The sequence below is a fragment of the Nanorana parkeri genome, unplaced genomic scaffold (assembly GCF_000935625.1).
Source record: "Nanorana parkeri isolate BGI_ZX_2015 unplaced genomic scaffold, ASM93562v1 scaffold591, whole genome shotgun sequence".
Classification (NCBI taxonomy): domain Eukaryota; kingdom Metazoa; phylum Chordata; class Amphibia; order Anura; family Dicroglossidae; genus Nanorana; species Nanorana parkeri.
In genome coordinates, this window is record NW_017306859.1 from 204,797 (window position 1) to 218,556 (window position 13,760).

The window sequence follows — 13,760 nt, forward strand, 5'->3', positions numbered from 1 at the left end:
GCTTTGCTGGACACTGTTTAGCATTGCTTACTATTGCCAAATCTGTGATCTATGAGCACTCCCAGGTCTTCATGTTTGACTTCCCTAATGTAGCACCCCCAAGTAGTAGTTTGCCCACACATTTCAGTATTAAATCGCATCCTTTAAAGTATCCTTTACTGTATTCCAAGAAATGTATTTAACTTGTATAAAAAAAAAATCCTATTTTCCGCTTGTCAAATCCATTTCGGTTTGGATTACCACCCTCTGTTTTCTGTGATCCACTCTTGTACTGCTTGCTACAAAACTGAGGTAGGCTATAGGAGTGGAGGTGTTATACAATATCCAACTGACAGCTGCGTTACCCATTTTTTTTCTCCAGAATTAACTGGCAATATCCTGTGAAGTACTCCAAGAAATGGATAAGACAAAATATTGCGTTACTCAAGGTGTTTGGATTGTGTCAATGTTTTCCATCTGACTTCTCTATCTTCACACTCCTATGACTAGCTTCCGCTTCCAGGGTTCCACTATCAACTTTCATAAAGTTAGAAATAATGCTGGTGAGATACAGCAGCTGGACACATCCATTACATCAGTATATCTATTTTAGTGTATTTTTTCCTAAAAAAGATTGATTTGATAACCATTTGTGCAAATATTGCACTGCAGAAATCACAAGTAGCGGGGTTTTTGTTTTCATTCTACATGGCCTCTATTTTCAGAAAATAGTTTGGGGATTTTGATTTCTGATTTTTAATGTGCAAAAACTGTTCTGGTCCCAAAGTGGTTGCTTGGCATCCAATTGGAAGAAAAAAAAAAACCCATTGAAAATTTTAATCCTATTGCAATATAATATTTGATAGTATATATTAACTAAGTGTTGCTTACAGAACATGTATTCGCCCAGTTGTGATTTATGGAGGAACACAGACAGGGCACTCATTAAGACAGATCTCTCAAGGATGCAACATTCTCTGTGCAACCCCTGGAAGATTATTGGATATCATCAAGAAGGAGAAGGTATGTACTGCCTGGGTTATCTTCTGTGATTTGGTGATCGTGTAAAGTAGGGATGCACCGATACCGGTATTTTTTTTTTCCCTATCTTGGATCTGTTTCGGCTCCATGCTCTCATCACAAGTGACGAGAGAACATGGGGCCGCTTCTCGGCCAATCAGGAAACCAGGCAGCGTGTAATGACGCGCTGCCCAGCTTCCTGATACAGGAAGTATCGGGCTAGGCATCGGAGCATTTGGGCGTGTACTCGTACTCGCCCAAATACTCTATCGGCACCGATATCGATACTAGTATCAGTATCTGTGCATTCCTAATTTAAAGTTACACTAAACCTAGGAGTTAAATCTTAAAAATGCATTCAAGTGCCTTTTAACTATTAACAAAAATGTATCTTTGTGTACATCTACTCCTCACTTAATCTACCTGTTTAATGACTGCTTGGACTTGCAACTAGCTTTCCGACCATTGGGTATTGTACACTGTACGAGAACTTGGGTCAAGCTCATCTCACGTCACCCTTTCTCAGTCTTATCTCGTTCCAGCAATTAGTCAGTATTTACTACTGTACATTGGTATTTGCGGTATGCAAACCTCTAATGTACTGTATATTAGTGCTGATTTCTTCAATTCCTCACTTAGTGACCAGTAGCAAGCAGTCAGGAGACTCCAGTCTTGTAATAGTAACCCACAGCTGGGGTTGTTAACCCCTTCGTCAGTCACGAAGGGGTTAACAATCTAGTTGTAGGAATGGAACTCGGTCGTTAAGTCAGTGTCTGTATTACTCAGCTGTAGATCCTTAAAATCATCTCTGAATTGGTGCTGACGGTGTCCTTTTTATTTTCCATTGTCACTGTATGTGTTAAGTAGCCACCGCTCCAAGCTCGCTTCCATGATCTACAATCTCACGTTTAGTTTACTAATTTGTATTAGTTATAGCCATCACGAGCTTTGATCGTTGCCTACTTTACAACACACAGGGAGCATAGGGAACAAACGTAGCCCCCCCTCCAGAATGAAGGACAGTGTCAGCACCAATTCAGAGATGATTTGAGGATCTCCAGATGAGTGATACACAAGCTACATGTTTACTAGGGTACATTATTATCATACAGGATTTATATAGCACCAACAGTTTGCGCAGAGCTTTACAATATAAGGAAGACATTACAATCACAATACAATTCATGATGAGATGGTAAGGAGGGTCCTTCCCGTGAGGGCTTAAAATCTAAAAGGGAGGGGCAAGTGATACATGAGGAGGTAGCTTTGTGGGGATAAATTGTTTGAGATTAAAATTTAACTCTAGAGTTGAGTGTCACTTTATGGCCCCCACCCCACAAAAGTAAAAGTTTAAAACATAAAGCTTCCACCACTTATGAAGTGCCAGCAACTCTCATTACTTAATCTACACCTGAATGTTAGGGCTTCTCTGCCTTTTGGCAATCCATCTTAGTAATAAGTCAAAAGAGATTATTCTCGCATTTAGGGTTAGTTCACACCAAAGGCAGTGCATTCCGGTCCGATTCCGGCCGCACTGCATCGCATTGCGGCCGGCTCACTTTTTGGCCGGGCTGGAGGGGGCGTGGCGTGCCATTGAAGTGAATGGCATCGTAGCCACACCCTGCGGCCGCAATGCTATCGCATGCACGGGATCGCAAGGCACATTGTGCCTGCAGTGCGATCAAAATGCTGCAAGCACTATTTTGTGCGCACCGCAGGCACAATGTGCCTTGCGATCTCGTGCGGGCGATAGCATTGCGGCTGAAGGTCGTGGCTACGGTGCCCTTCAATGGCACGCCACGCCCCCTCCAGCCTGGCAAAAAAGTGAGCAGGCCGCAATGTGATGCAGTGTGTTCTGGCCAGAATCAGACGAACGCACTGCCTATGGTGTGAACTAACCCTAAGAGGACATTAAAAGTTGCCATGGGATGTATGCATGCGGGCACTTTTCTTTTTTCTTTTTTACACGCGATTCATGTAGTAATTGAATGTTCCATGTTGTGCACTTTTCCAGCAAAGGAAATAATGCCCTTAAGATTTTGTAGCTTTTCAACATGAACTCTGTGCTATTAATCTTGTGTTTTTTGTTTTTTTCCCCCCCCCATACAGATTGGTTTAAGTAAGATACGCTTCCTTGTGTTGGATGAAGCTGATCGTATGTTGGATATGGGCTTTAAGGAAGACATTGAAACTTTGTTGCACAGTCCTGGAATGCCGAGTACAGAAAACAGACAAACACTCATGTTCAGTGCTACTTTTCCTACACAAATACAGCGGTAAATAATTCATCTTGGTGTGCAAATACAAGCATTTGTTATTAAATACATATTGTTTGTATTACATATCTTTCATTTTTACCACTGCAATATTACAAAATAATACAGCTTTGTGATTTTAGGGTCTGGAACTACTTGCTTTAGGCATTTGGGTTTGCTCTGTGCTGAGAAAAATACACACTATTTTTAGTTTTCTAAATCCACGTTTCTCAACCTCATTTCAGCCACGGCATCCTTTAAAGGAGAACTATGGGGCTAAGGCTTTTCCCCATTGTTCTCCTTAGGGTAACGGGAGGACACAAACTAGCGTCCTCCCGTCACCCTAGGCTACAGCTCGCGGTATTCTGAGACGCAGCAGGTGAAACGGATCTGGACAATTATGTCTGTATCCGCCCAGCTGCGTGACTGATAGCTGGCTCTGCATATCTAGAGGCAGAGCCAGCTGTGCCCTCCCCCGTCCGTTCCGCCAGTCAGCGCTGGCGGGGAGGGGGGAAACTAGCCCCTCCCCTGTCACGGCAGAGAGCTGTGACAGGGTCGAGAGGTGAGCAACCGCCGGTATGTGTTCGCTCACCTCCCGATCTACTGAGCCGACCTGTGACAGTCTCATTGTCACAGGTCTGCTAGAACTATGAGGTGAGTAAAAAGCACTCTCCTCATAGGTCTCCTTTAACAGTATGCAAAATCTCAAGGCTCCGCGGTCTAAAAGGTGGGCCCTTTTAAAATCCATACCAGACCCCTATCCCAGATAGGGGTCTGGTATGGATTTTAAGGGGGGATCCCATACAAAAACACAAGGAGCCCCCTTTCACTTCAGTTTCCCACTATACATCAGGAGCTCCCTCCATTCACAGAGTACCCCATCTCACTCTGGAGTCCCCTTTCCATTAGAGCCCACTATTTTCACATCAGAAGCCTGTCTGCACCATGGAAACACAGCGCCATGGCACACTCGTTGAGAAATGCTGTTCTAAACTGCGCTCAGATAGTGTAGGGTACCGGTTTCTTGTGTGTGAGGGAAAACTCTTGCCAGCTACAATGAAGAATTGTCATCTCCTGACCCCCTCCCAATGATTGAAACCCAAATTTTGCTTCAAATTAATGGTCTGGTTTCCCTTAATTACTAAGTGATTTGAATGGCAAACAAGTACATAAGGCATGGTGTGTTTTGGTTCATTGTAAACCGTTTAATATTCCACATAATATTTAGTAGCTGTATTTGTAAATGGCCTTTTTTGTATTTTTTTTCTTCTTTAACCAGCCTTGCCAGAGAAATTCTGAAGCCAGATTACTTATTTGTTGTGGTTGGCCAAGTTGGTGGTGCTTGCAGTGATGTGGAACAGCAGGTCATTGAAGTTGAGGAATATGGAAAGAAAGACAAGTTGATGGAAATCCTACAGGAGATAGGTATATACACGCAAGTAGCGATTTCTTTCTATTAAGTTATAAAAAAAAAGACCTATATGGACTCTGCTGTGATCACTATTTGTAATAAAGCGACACACAACCTCCAGCTTTTTAAAAAAAATTTTGCTCCTTATACACATCTACTCAATGAAAATTCTCCAAAGCCACATTTATTTGTTTTTAAATTGTCTTACTATTGATGTCGTTAGAAAGTCCGCTGTGCTCGCTCCCGTTGCTCTTCTCTCCCCTCACACACTTGGTAAGAGCCGTGCACATTGATTCTGGTCATGTTCACATCTTACAACTCCCATGAGGCAGCTAGGAATCATCTCTCAATGCACACAGCTTCCCCCTCCTCACTGTGACAGTTTCACTGCTTGTAATCTCTGCAATGCTCTGAATTATCAAAACTACTTACAACAGCTTTACAATGAATCTACAACAAACATCACGTTTACAACAATCTACACAGAAAAACAACTTTATTTCAAATGTAGGAGCTATATCCTCTGACTGCATGACCAGATTCAGCACCTGAGTTGAGACTCAGAAGAAATTATGAGGCTGGTGACAGCTCACATGCTGAATCTCCTCACAAGTGGCTCCCCCCACACACCCTCCTTGGTAAGCCAGGAGGAGAGAAATCAAAGAACATAAATTAGTTTGGGAGAGCTGAAGAAATCCCAGCTCTTTGCAGAGTCTAGAGGGCAGGATTTGTGGGTGGAGACTGAAGTCTTTCACATGAACCAGCACCCAGGGTAGCTACTTTTCAGCTTCCATAGGGACCATGGAGAAGAAATAAAGCCACCCTCTGGCAGGAAGTTGTGGCTGAAGAAAAATAAAACGAATTCTGGAGCATTTAGAGCTAAATGACAAAAAAAGGTACACAGTCATTGATTATTTAATCAAAGCTATTTTTATTTAATTTCTGAGTTTAGTGTCGCTTTAAAGTGCAACTCCAGTCAAAACCTAAAGGAAAATGTTGACCTATATAAACCACCTCTACTCTGTCTAAAGCAATTCGGCTGCTTTTTTGTTTAAAGAATCCATGGTTAATGTTGATGTATTAGAAAGAATATTAAACCATGTAATACGATCTAAAATGTCTCTTATCAGTGTCTTACAAACACATCAGTATGATTTGAGGGCTGTGTAATTAGTTATTTTTTATTGAGGTTTGTGTATTGTAATCTTAATGTATACATTATTTTTTTAATTTACATAGGCCATGAGCGAACAATGGTGTTTGTGAAAACTAAGAAGAAAGCAGATTTCATTGCTGCATTTCTCTGTCAGGAAAAAGTCCCATCAACCAGTATTCATGGGTAAGGGTAGTTCATGGTGCAGATTTTTCTTTTGCATACACAAGATGTGCTTAAACCCAGTTGGACAATGTTGTAATAGATATTCCATTCACTCTCAAACTGCTTTCCTCACATATTTCTCCCATTTTTATTCATGTGTAGAAAACATGCCGGTTCATTTTGTTTAAAAGTAATTTCTAAACTTTATTATTCTTTCCAGTGACCGGGAACAAAGAGAGCGAGAGATAGCCTTAAACGATTTTAGGACAGGACAGTGTCCCGTAATTGTTGCCACTTCGGTTGCTGCCAGAGGATTGGACATTGAAAATGTCCGTCATGTCATCAATTTTGATATACCAGATGATATCGATGAATATGTTCATAGAATTGGACGTACTGGACGGTGTGGCAATACAGGAAGAGCAATCTCGTTTTTTAATAGAAAGGGCAACGATGAACAAAATATTGCTCGTTCACTTGTGAAAGTCTTAAGTGATGTAAGTTAACTAATTCTTTCAAAGTGTGTTCTGGCAAATGTAGACCAAAATCATTCTTTTCCTTTGTTGTGTCAGTCTTTGGGAGTGAGAAATTGTTTGAATATATTGTAGTGCTGTGGTGCTTAGACTCTAAATTTATGATTTTAGGCATATACAATTGCCTGGCACTGTTGATATTAACGTTTAAGATTCCAGCTCTATTTGGTAGTCTCTAACTCGTATGCAACAGCCTTGCTGCTAGAGGTAAATACTTTGATTATCAGATAGCATGAATGTTGCTCATTTTTCAAAGGGATACATTGCTGTAAAATATAAATCTCATTCAAATATAAATTTGCAAGCAGTCAGGAGACTCCAGTCTTGTAATAGTAACCCACAGCTGCATGTTACATGCCACTGCCATCTGCCACCAATGTGTGTTCCTCACGGATCAGTAAGAATAAAGGTCCTTTTTGAAGCTTAAAATGATTGTCTACAGTGGGGAAAAAAGAACCGTGCTGGTCTCGATCAGTGTTCCAGCCTGCAGCACATCAGAGTTTGCAGTGCTGGAACACTTGCGATGTTACAAGCCAGAACTGTCCTAGCATAATGAGCAGATTTGCAACTCTGATGTGCTGCTGGCAAGAGCACTGATAGAGCATGACAATATCCTTTTCCTCTCACTGGGGGGGGACAATCATTATTTGAAGTCTTTAAAATGAACTTAAAGGGCTTTTAAGTGTGAGCAAGTACAAACTGCATATCATTCAAAGAAGCCACGAATAATAGTTCTAAGGCTGGTGTAGCTCAAGCAGACACAGACGTGATGTTTAATCATCATGTACTGATTCTTCATGTTTTGTATTGGAGTTTTAGTAAATTGGGGAAATATTTAACATCGATAGAAATATTTCCATCTGAAGTGAAAATCGTGTTGGCGGTTTGTTCAGCATACATTGGGAACAGGGTAAACTCTTGCAGATACAATTCTTATTTCAAAAATATACTTGCACAACTAGTTAGGTTGAAAAAAGGCAAAACTGAGGGAGCCTATTCCTCTTTTCCACAGCTCTTAGGGCCTGGTCACACGACATCCGTTTTGTGTGCTGACCGGATCCGTACGCTGCTGCACTCAAAATGTATCCCTATGTGTTTTATGGGCTACAGTTCTCACGTGAAAAACGCACTGCATCAGTCTGCAGATCCATACCTGATCAGGACCTGATATCATGTGAACAGGCCCTTACTGAGAAGAAGCCTTTCTGTATGCGCAGGTAAAACCTTTCTCCATCATCCATTGAGGGACGCAGCACTGAAAACTTCTGAGACGTAGGGTTATGCTGCTGCCTTCAGGAAATATGGACACTAGGCAGAATATATACTTGTAGAGAACTTTATTTGGTTCTTTTATTTGGATTGTTTAATACCAAACTTTTCATCCTCCTCCCAAGGTGGTTTCGGCCTTTCAGTTAAACGAAGACATTTTACCTTTGGTTCCTGTTAATTCTAATGAAATGGATCCTTAGCTTGGATGTTATGCAGGCTATCATCTTTCAGCCACAGCTTCTTTTGCGGGCCGTTCTAATCCCCCCTCCCCCCGTTTTTTTCAACGAAACGCAAGTCAATTTGCCTTTTCATGGTTGGACCATTTACGCCACGGCATTGCGGTGGTGTTGACTAAAAAATAAATATATAGTAAGGCATGCAGTACTTTAATGCAGCAGAATACAATGCGGACCTGCTTCACACACCGATACGCCCATAACACTGAATATGTTGTGCGGGGCCCTGCACACCAGCTGCTGTGCAATTAGGGCAGTGGCTGGTGTGAATGAGCCCTTAAGGTGCCCATACACCTTTCAATTATCTGCAGATTTTCTGTGGTCAGATGGATAAAGTGCAACAGATTGGCCCAGGTGGAGATTACTCCATCCACACAGTTTAGAGGAATCTGTTGCACTATTTTTCCTCCAGATGCAAAGCAAGCCCTATTCTCCTTTGCAATTACCTTTTATCGTGCATTGTTTTTGACCAAGTTCACTGTAGGGACCATTTTATGTAGGTATACATGATGATCATATCCCCCTTAATTGCATCTTCAAGTACAAATTCAGTTCAGCTAATCTTTCCCCACAGCTGAGATCCTCCATGCCTCTTAACAGTTTTTGCCCTTCTCTGCATTTTCTCTAATTCAACATCCTTTTTGTGAGCTGTTGCCCAAAAATAGTTATTCATTAATAACCCTAGTTTTCTTATGGAGTGTTTGTTACTGTTTTGCACAGGCACATCAAGAAGTACCTGCTTGGCTTGAAGAGATCGCATTTAGTGCCCACGGGATGCCTGCCTATAATCCACGATCAAATACGTTTGCATCTACAGATGACAGAAAGGTAATATATGTTGTCCAAAATAGAGACGAGTGTTCTTAAGTATAAACCCTAACATTCAATCACAGAATGAACTGCAGCACAAAAAATTTCCCAATGTATAAAATGTCAGAAAAAAAGCAAGACTCACTGATCCAATTCCACCAGACTTGAGATCAATACAAACATCATGTGCAGGCTGCAGTGTGCTCCCACCTGTCAAACAATATCTCTCCAATCAGAAAAATCCAACTTTATTACTGTAAATTCCATGCAAAGTTCAAAATACAAGGTATACACCACCACAGTACCTCCAATGCCGCTCATGCATTTCATGACCCGGGCCCAGGCGAAATGAGTGATGCGTACTATGGTGGTGTATACCTTGTATTTTGAACTTTGCTTGGAATATGCAGCAATAAAGTTGGATTTTTATGGACCTTGGTTTCTTGCAGCTGATTGGAGAGATAGTTTGGCTGAAAAAATTGATATAACGCTATAAGAAAAATAAAATATCCATACAATAATAAAATCAAAATGGTATCTTTTATTACAGGTGCTTATATAGTGCCGTCAATTTTAAACAGTGCTTTACATACACATTCACATCAGTCCCTTCCCTCAAGGAGCTTACAATCTAAGGTCCCTATCTCATATGCATACATACCAGCCTATTAACCTTCCAACATGTCTTAGGAGTGTGGGAGGAAACCAAAGTACCCGGAGGAAACCCATGGAAGTCCAGGGAGAACATGCAATCAGATAGTGTCCTGACTGGGATTTGAACTTGGCTGCAAGGCAGAAGTGCTAACCACTAAGCCACTTTGCTTGGTAACTTAATACCTACCACTTAAGCTGCACCCCACAATCTTCATCAGACTGAGCTGGGGTAACTTTATCACACTTGGTGGAGCAAGACCACACACTTGGAAAGACTGCATCAGCGTTGCCCTTACATTACTGACATACTGAGCTGTTCCATGTGCACATTAGGAATGCACTATTCAGAGTTTTCACTTTATTTCTTAAACTGATTCTAAATATAAAATATTGTTTTTCTTCCTGAACTGCTTAACCCTGGAATTTGTGTTGCTGGAAGCCAGTTTATTAAATTGGATTCCTGCTATTGCTGCTACCTCGAGTGGAAGAAAGCCTTTCAAAACCTTGTTTCTTGATCATACATCATAGGGCACAGGGAGCTGATTCTGGAACCAATGGGTTCTGCAGCTACCGTCGGGTAAATGGATACAAAGCAATAACCTGCATCAAACATGCCTGTAAAACCCCTCCAACTCCCAGCCTGCCTCAGTTTTCTTGTTTTGTTATTTTCTAGTGTCTATAGTTCAACACCTCCTCTGTTTTAAGAGAAGCACATCTTTTTCTGCTCTTTTGTGCTTCGACTCTCTAGCAAATTTCTTTAAAAGCTGCTCACTGTCACTGCATCTATCCGGATTGGATTTCTACTTGGTGGGGGGCGTAGCTGGATCATGAAAGGAGGTGGATGCAAGGACAGCCTGTAATATACTCAGGGCGCTGGATCCTGTGTGGGGTGCCCACCTTGGTAGTAGTGCAGCATGTGGAGTAGCCTGGGAGTACTATACAGGTCCAGGGCCATGATCTTGTTGGAGCCATGATCTAGGAATAAATACTTCAGGACATGGGTGTATGTGATATAGAAAATTGGTACCAGCACACAATCCAGAAAAACAATTAAAAAATACAGCAAAAGTTGTGTGGCTCCCCGCCTCTCAAAGCTACAACCTGCCAAAACATGGGTTTAATTAAATCTACTCTACACTGAGTGGCCAGATTATTATGACCACCCCATCAGTACTTCGTTGGGCCGCCTTGTGACTCCACAAGATGTTGAAAGGTGATGCGAGGAATCTGACACTGCACTGTTCCTCTTCTGTTGTCTTGTAGCAGTCTTGCCACTCTCCATTCTGCCCTAACATTGGCTAGTCTCTGACGGCCACAATTTGCACGTTCAGACCCGTATTTTTGGCTGACAGTCCAGTCTTTAAACACTTTAACAACAGCTGCTCTTGAACATTTAACGAAATCTGCTGTTTTGCTGATACTCGCTCCATGGCTCCGAGCGCCAACAATCATCCCACGTTCAAAGGCTGTTAAGTCGCGTTGTTAACCCATATCTTCAGAAAAAAATCACTTCTACTGTTGCGGTAAACAACCTGCTTCCCTATTTATAATGGTCTGGCCCTCTAGCAACTTCAGCGCAAAATTATAGCTAATTTGCCTACAAACGTCAGGTGGTCATATTAATCTGGCCACTCGCTTATAAATCCTGGTTTGCGGGGTATACAAATTTTTGGGGACTTTTACACTTTAAAATGTTATTTTTAGCACTGCACTCATTCTGTGATTGAATTATCAGTAGTTGTATAACATATTGAGGTTCTGGCTGGCTTTATAGGTTAGGAATTGAAATAGTTTGTGGTAGGTTGTATAAACTAAACCTGAACATGAATTAGCCCTTTCACTGCCAACATCATAACCACTGCGTCAGGGAAGTCTGTTACTAGTAAAGGATGGACACCGGCACTCCAAAGCAAGTTCAGTACGTGTTTTGTGATCACTTGTTTGCCTGATGAAGGGGATCCTGTGAGACCCCGCAACGTTGTTTATTGCAACCAGTGCGTTAATAAACAACTGAACTTGCTTTGGAGTGCCGGTGTCCATCCTTTACTGATATTTTGTCGGAAGCCACCTGCTACACCCAGCAGCGGCTCCGAGTGCGATGGTTACACGGACTGTAGTGAAATCTGTTACAACACACAGCTGTTGTATTTTTATAGCGCCAGTGTCATACATCATATGATCCTGACACATCACCAAAATTGCTTTCCAGTCATTATGCAATTGCTCCCTCACTGGTCTGTTGCTGACAGGTGAATTTAGCCAAATTTCATGGTAATTTGAAGCCTCCCACAGGACCTGCTGCTGGTGGTATGTCATGAGCAGAAGTCTCACCAATTAGGAAACATTATACATCATATTTTTCCAGACATTTAGAGAATTTAATTTGGTAGCAGAATTGTTGGCCCGACTTTCATGACGGCTTTTTGCCTTCATTAGTTTGAGCCACTGATGAACAAGTTGGCAAATCACAAACTGACACAGATGCAAAGTATTGAAGCCAGGGTGAGCATTATAGCCAGGAAACATAATTTTCAGAAAGGGCAGCTATTGCGTGTCTATATTTCTCTGGACCTTTTTTGTGTTGTACTTTTACTGGTAACTGTTTGGAAATCAGAAATTTTTACTGTTTCTTAACGTGTATTTAAAATTTTCTGTCTTTTCAATGCAGAGAGGAGACACTAGGCAAGATTCCAGCACTTCAGGATTTTCCCCTTCTGTGGCTCAGGCAGAAGATGAGGATTGGGGATAATTGTTAGTGGCACTATATACAGGCTAAAGACTTTTCAGTTGCATGTTTTCTGAAAACCATGTGGGTATTTAGAATTAAAATTTTCTTTAAGATTCTGATTTTGTGGCAAGAAAGTTTGTATTATGAGCCTTTAAGTTTTGTGGTGCAAATTAGCAACCAGATGAACAATTTCTTTTGATCACAAAATAAAAAGTTGAATTGTTGTTTTTCTGGTATTCTTTTGCGTACTGGATACAACATTTTAATATATATGGGCATCTAAAATTGTGTCTGTATTAAGGTCCTTTATTCTAAAGGTAAACTCCAGGCAGGGCACTGGATCCTGTGTTTAGTGTTAACCTTGATACACAGTGCATAGTGTTAGAGCAGTGGTTCTCAACCTGTGGGTCGGGACCCCCTCGGGGGACGAATGACGGTTTGCCAGGGGTCGCCTAGTGGCTCTCGGCCGCCGGGAGAGAAACACTTTCTCCCGGAAAGGTCGGGACCTTTCTCTGCTCCTGTTTTTTTTTTTTTTTAAATCGGGGGCCGCCGTAAGTCAGAAAAAAAAACCCTACCATAGGAATGCATAGCTAGATTCCTATTGGCTATTTCACTTTGCAAAAGCCAATAGCAAACAAGCTATTGCACCCACCCACCGATGCTGCCAATCAGCACAGGGGGACCTGAAGTTCTCCATCAAGTCCCCTTCTAGTGATTGACAGCAGCAGAGGGCGGGTGCAATATGTATGTATTCAAGCAAAAAAATATGTAAAACACACCTAGCTATGCATTCCATTTTCCCGGTCCGCAGCTGCAGAGATCGGGAAATGTCTCAGTGCATGTGATTGGCACTACGCGATGTCAGCTTCCTGGCGGGGAACACGCCCGAGCCCATCTCTATCAGTGACAGTACTGCTGAGTATGTACCTCATACGTTATATAGCCACACACTTTAAATCCAATTCTTCTAGTTACAGCTGCAGAGCCCGGTCCTGTCTTTGCCTATAGCAGTGTTCTCAACCTGTGGGTCGCTGTGCAAGGTGGAGAGTCCTCCTCAGCTCTCTCCTAGCGCAGCAGTGTCAGTTCTCCTGCCACGCCTCCAGATGTCGCTGCAGCAGCCACGTCATCCCTAAATTTTACCTTTTGGGGGTCACCACAACTTGGCAAATGTTACCAAGGGGCCCCGGCCCTAGAAAGGTTGAGAACCACTGTGTTAGAGGGTACTATACAGGCCCAGACCATGGTCTGTCAGCTTGTGGATCCCTGTCCCTGAAGACCTTGCAAAAAGGGAAGGAAGGTATGCCCACTGTGACCAGTGAAGCCAGGATGGGGTTTTGGCCCACGGTATCCTGCACTGCTGCTGCTGTCTGCCGAGGTAAGTGAAGAGATCTATCCTCTCAAATTCCAGGTGGCCAGCATGCTGCTCCTTTCAGTTCTGTATGTAGGAATGAGGATGTGACAAATTAAAATGCCACAGCCCTGAAACTTTATTTTGCTGCCATTTTCAGGTGATCTGATGCTAAAGAGTGGTGAAGCCTGTTGAAAGG

At 42.2% G+C, this 13,760-nt stretch overlaps 1 protein-coding gene across 1 annotated transcript in view; it reads left to right on the forward strand.

Annotated features, from left to right (window-relative positions):
- The window catches only part of DDX4 (DEAD-box helicase 4), a 72,821-nt gene extending 60,571 nt beyond the window's left edge, over positions 1–12,250 (forward strand). Inside the window, exons 17-23 of the mRNA XM_018562676.1 lie at positions 873–1,002; positions 3,109–3,275; positions 4,534–4,679; positions 5,905–6,004; positions 6,204–6,480; positions 8,742–8,849; positions 12,154–12,250. Coding sequence (XP_018418178.1) covers positions 873–1,002; positions 3,109–3,275; positions 4,534–4,679; positions 5,905–6,004; positions 6,204–6,480; positions 8,742–8,849; positions 12,154–12,234 — 1,009 coding nt within the window. The 3' untranslated portion in view covers positions 12,235–12,250. The remainder of the gene's footprint in view (positions 1–872; positions 1,003–3,108; positions 3,276–4,533; positions 4,680–5,904; positions 6,005–6,203; positions 6,481–8,741; positions 8,850–12,153) is intronic.
- The last annotated feature ends 1,510 nt before the right edge of the window (positions 12,251–13,760 follow it).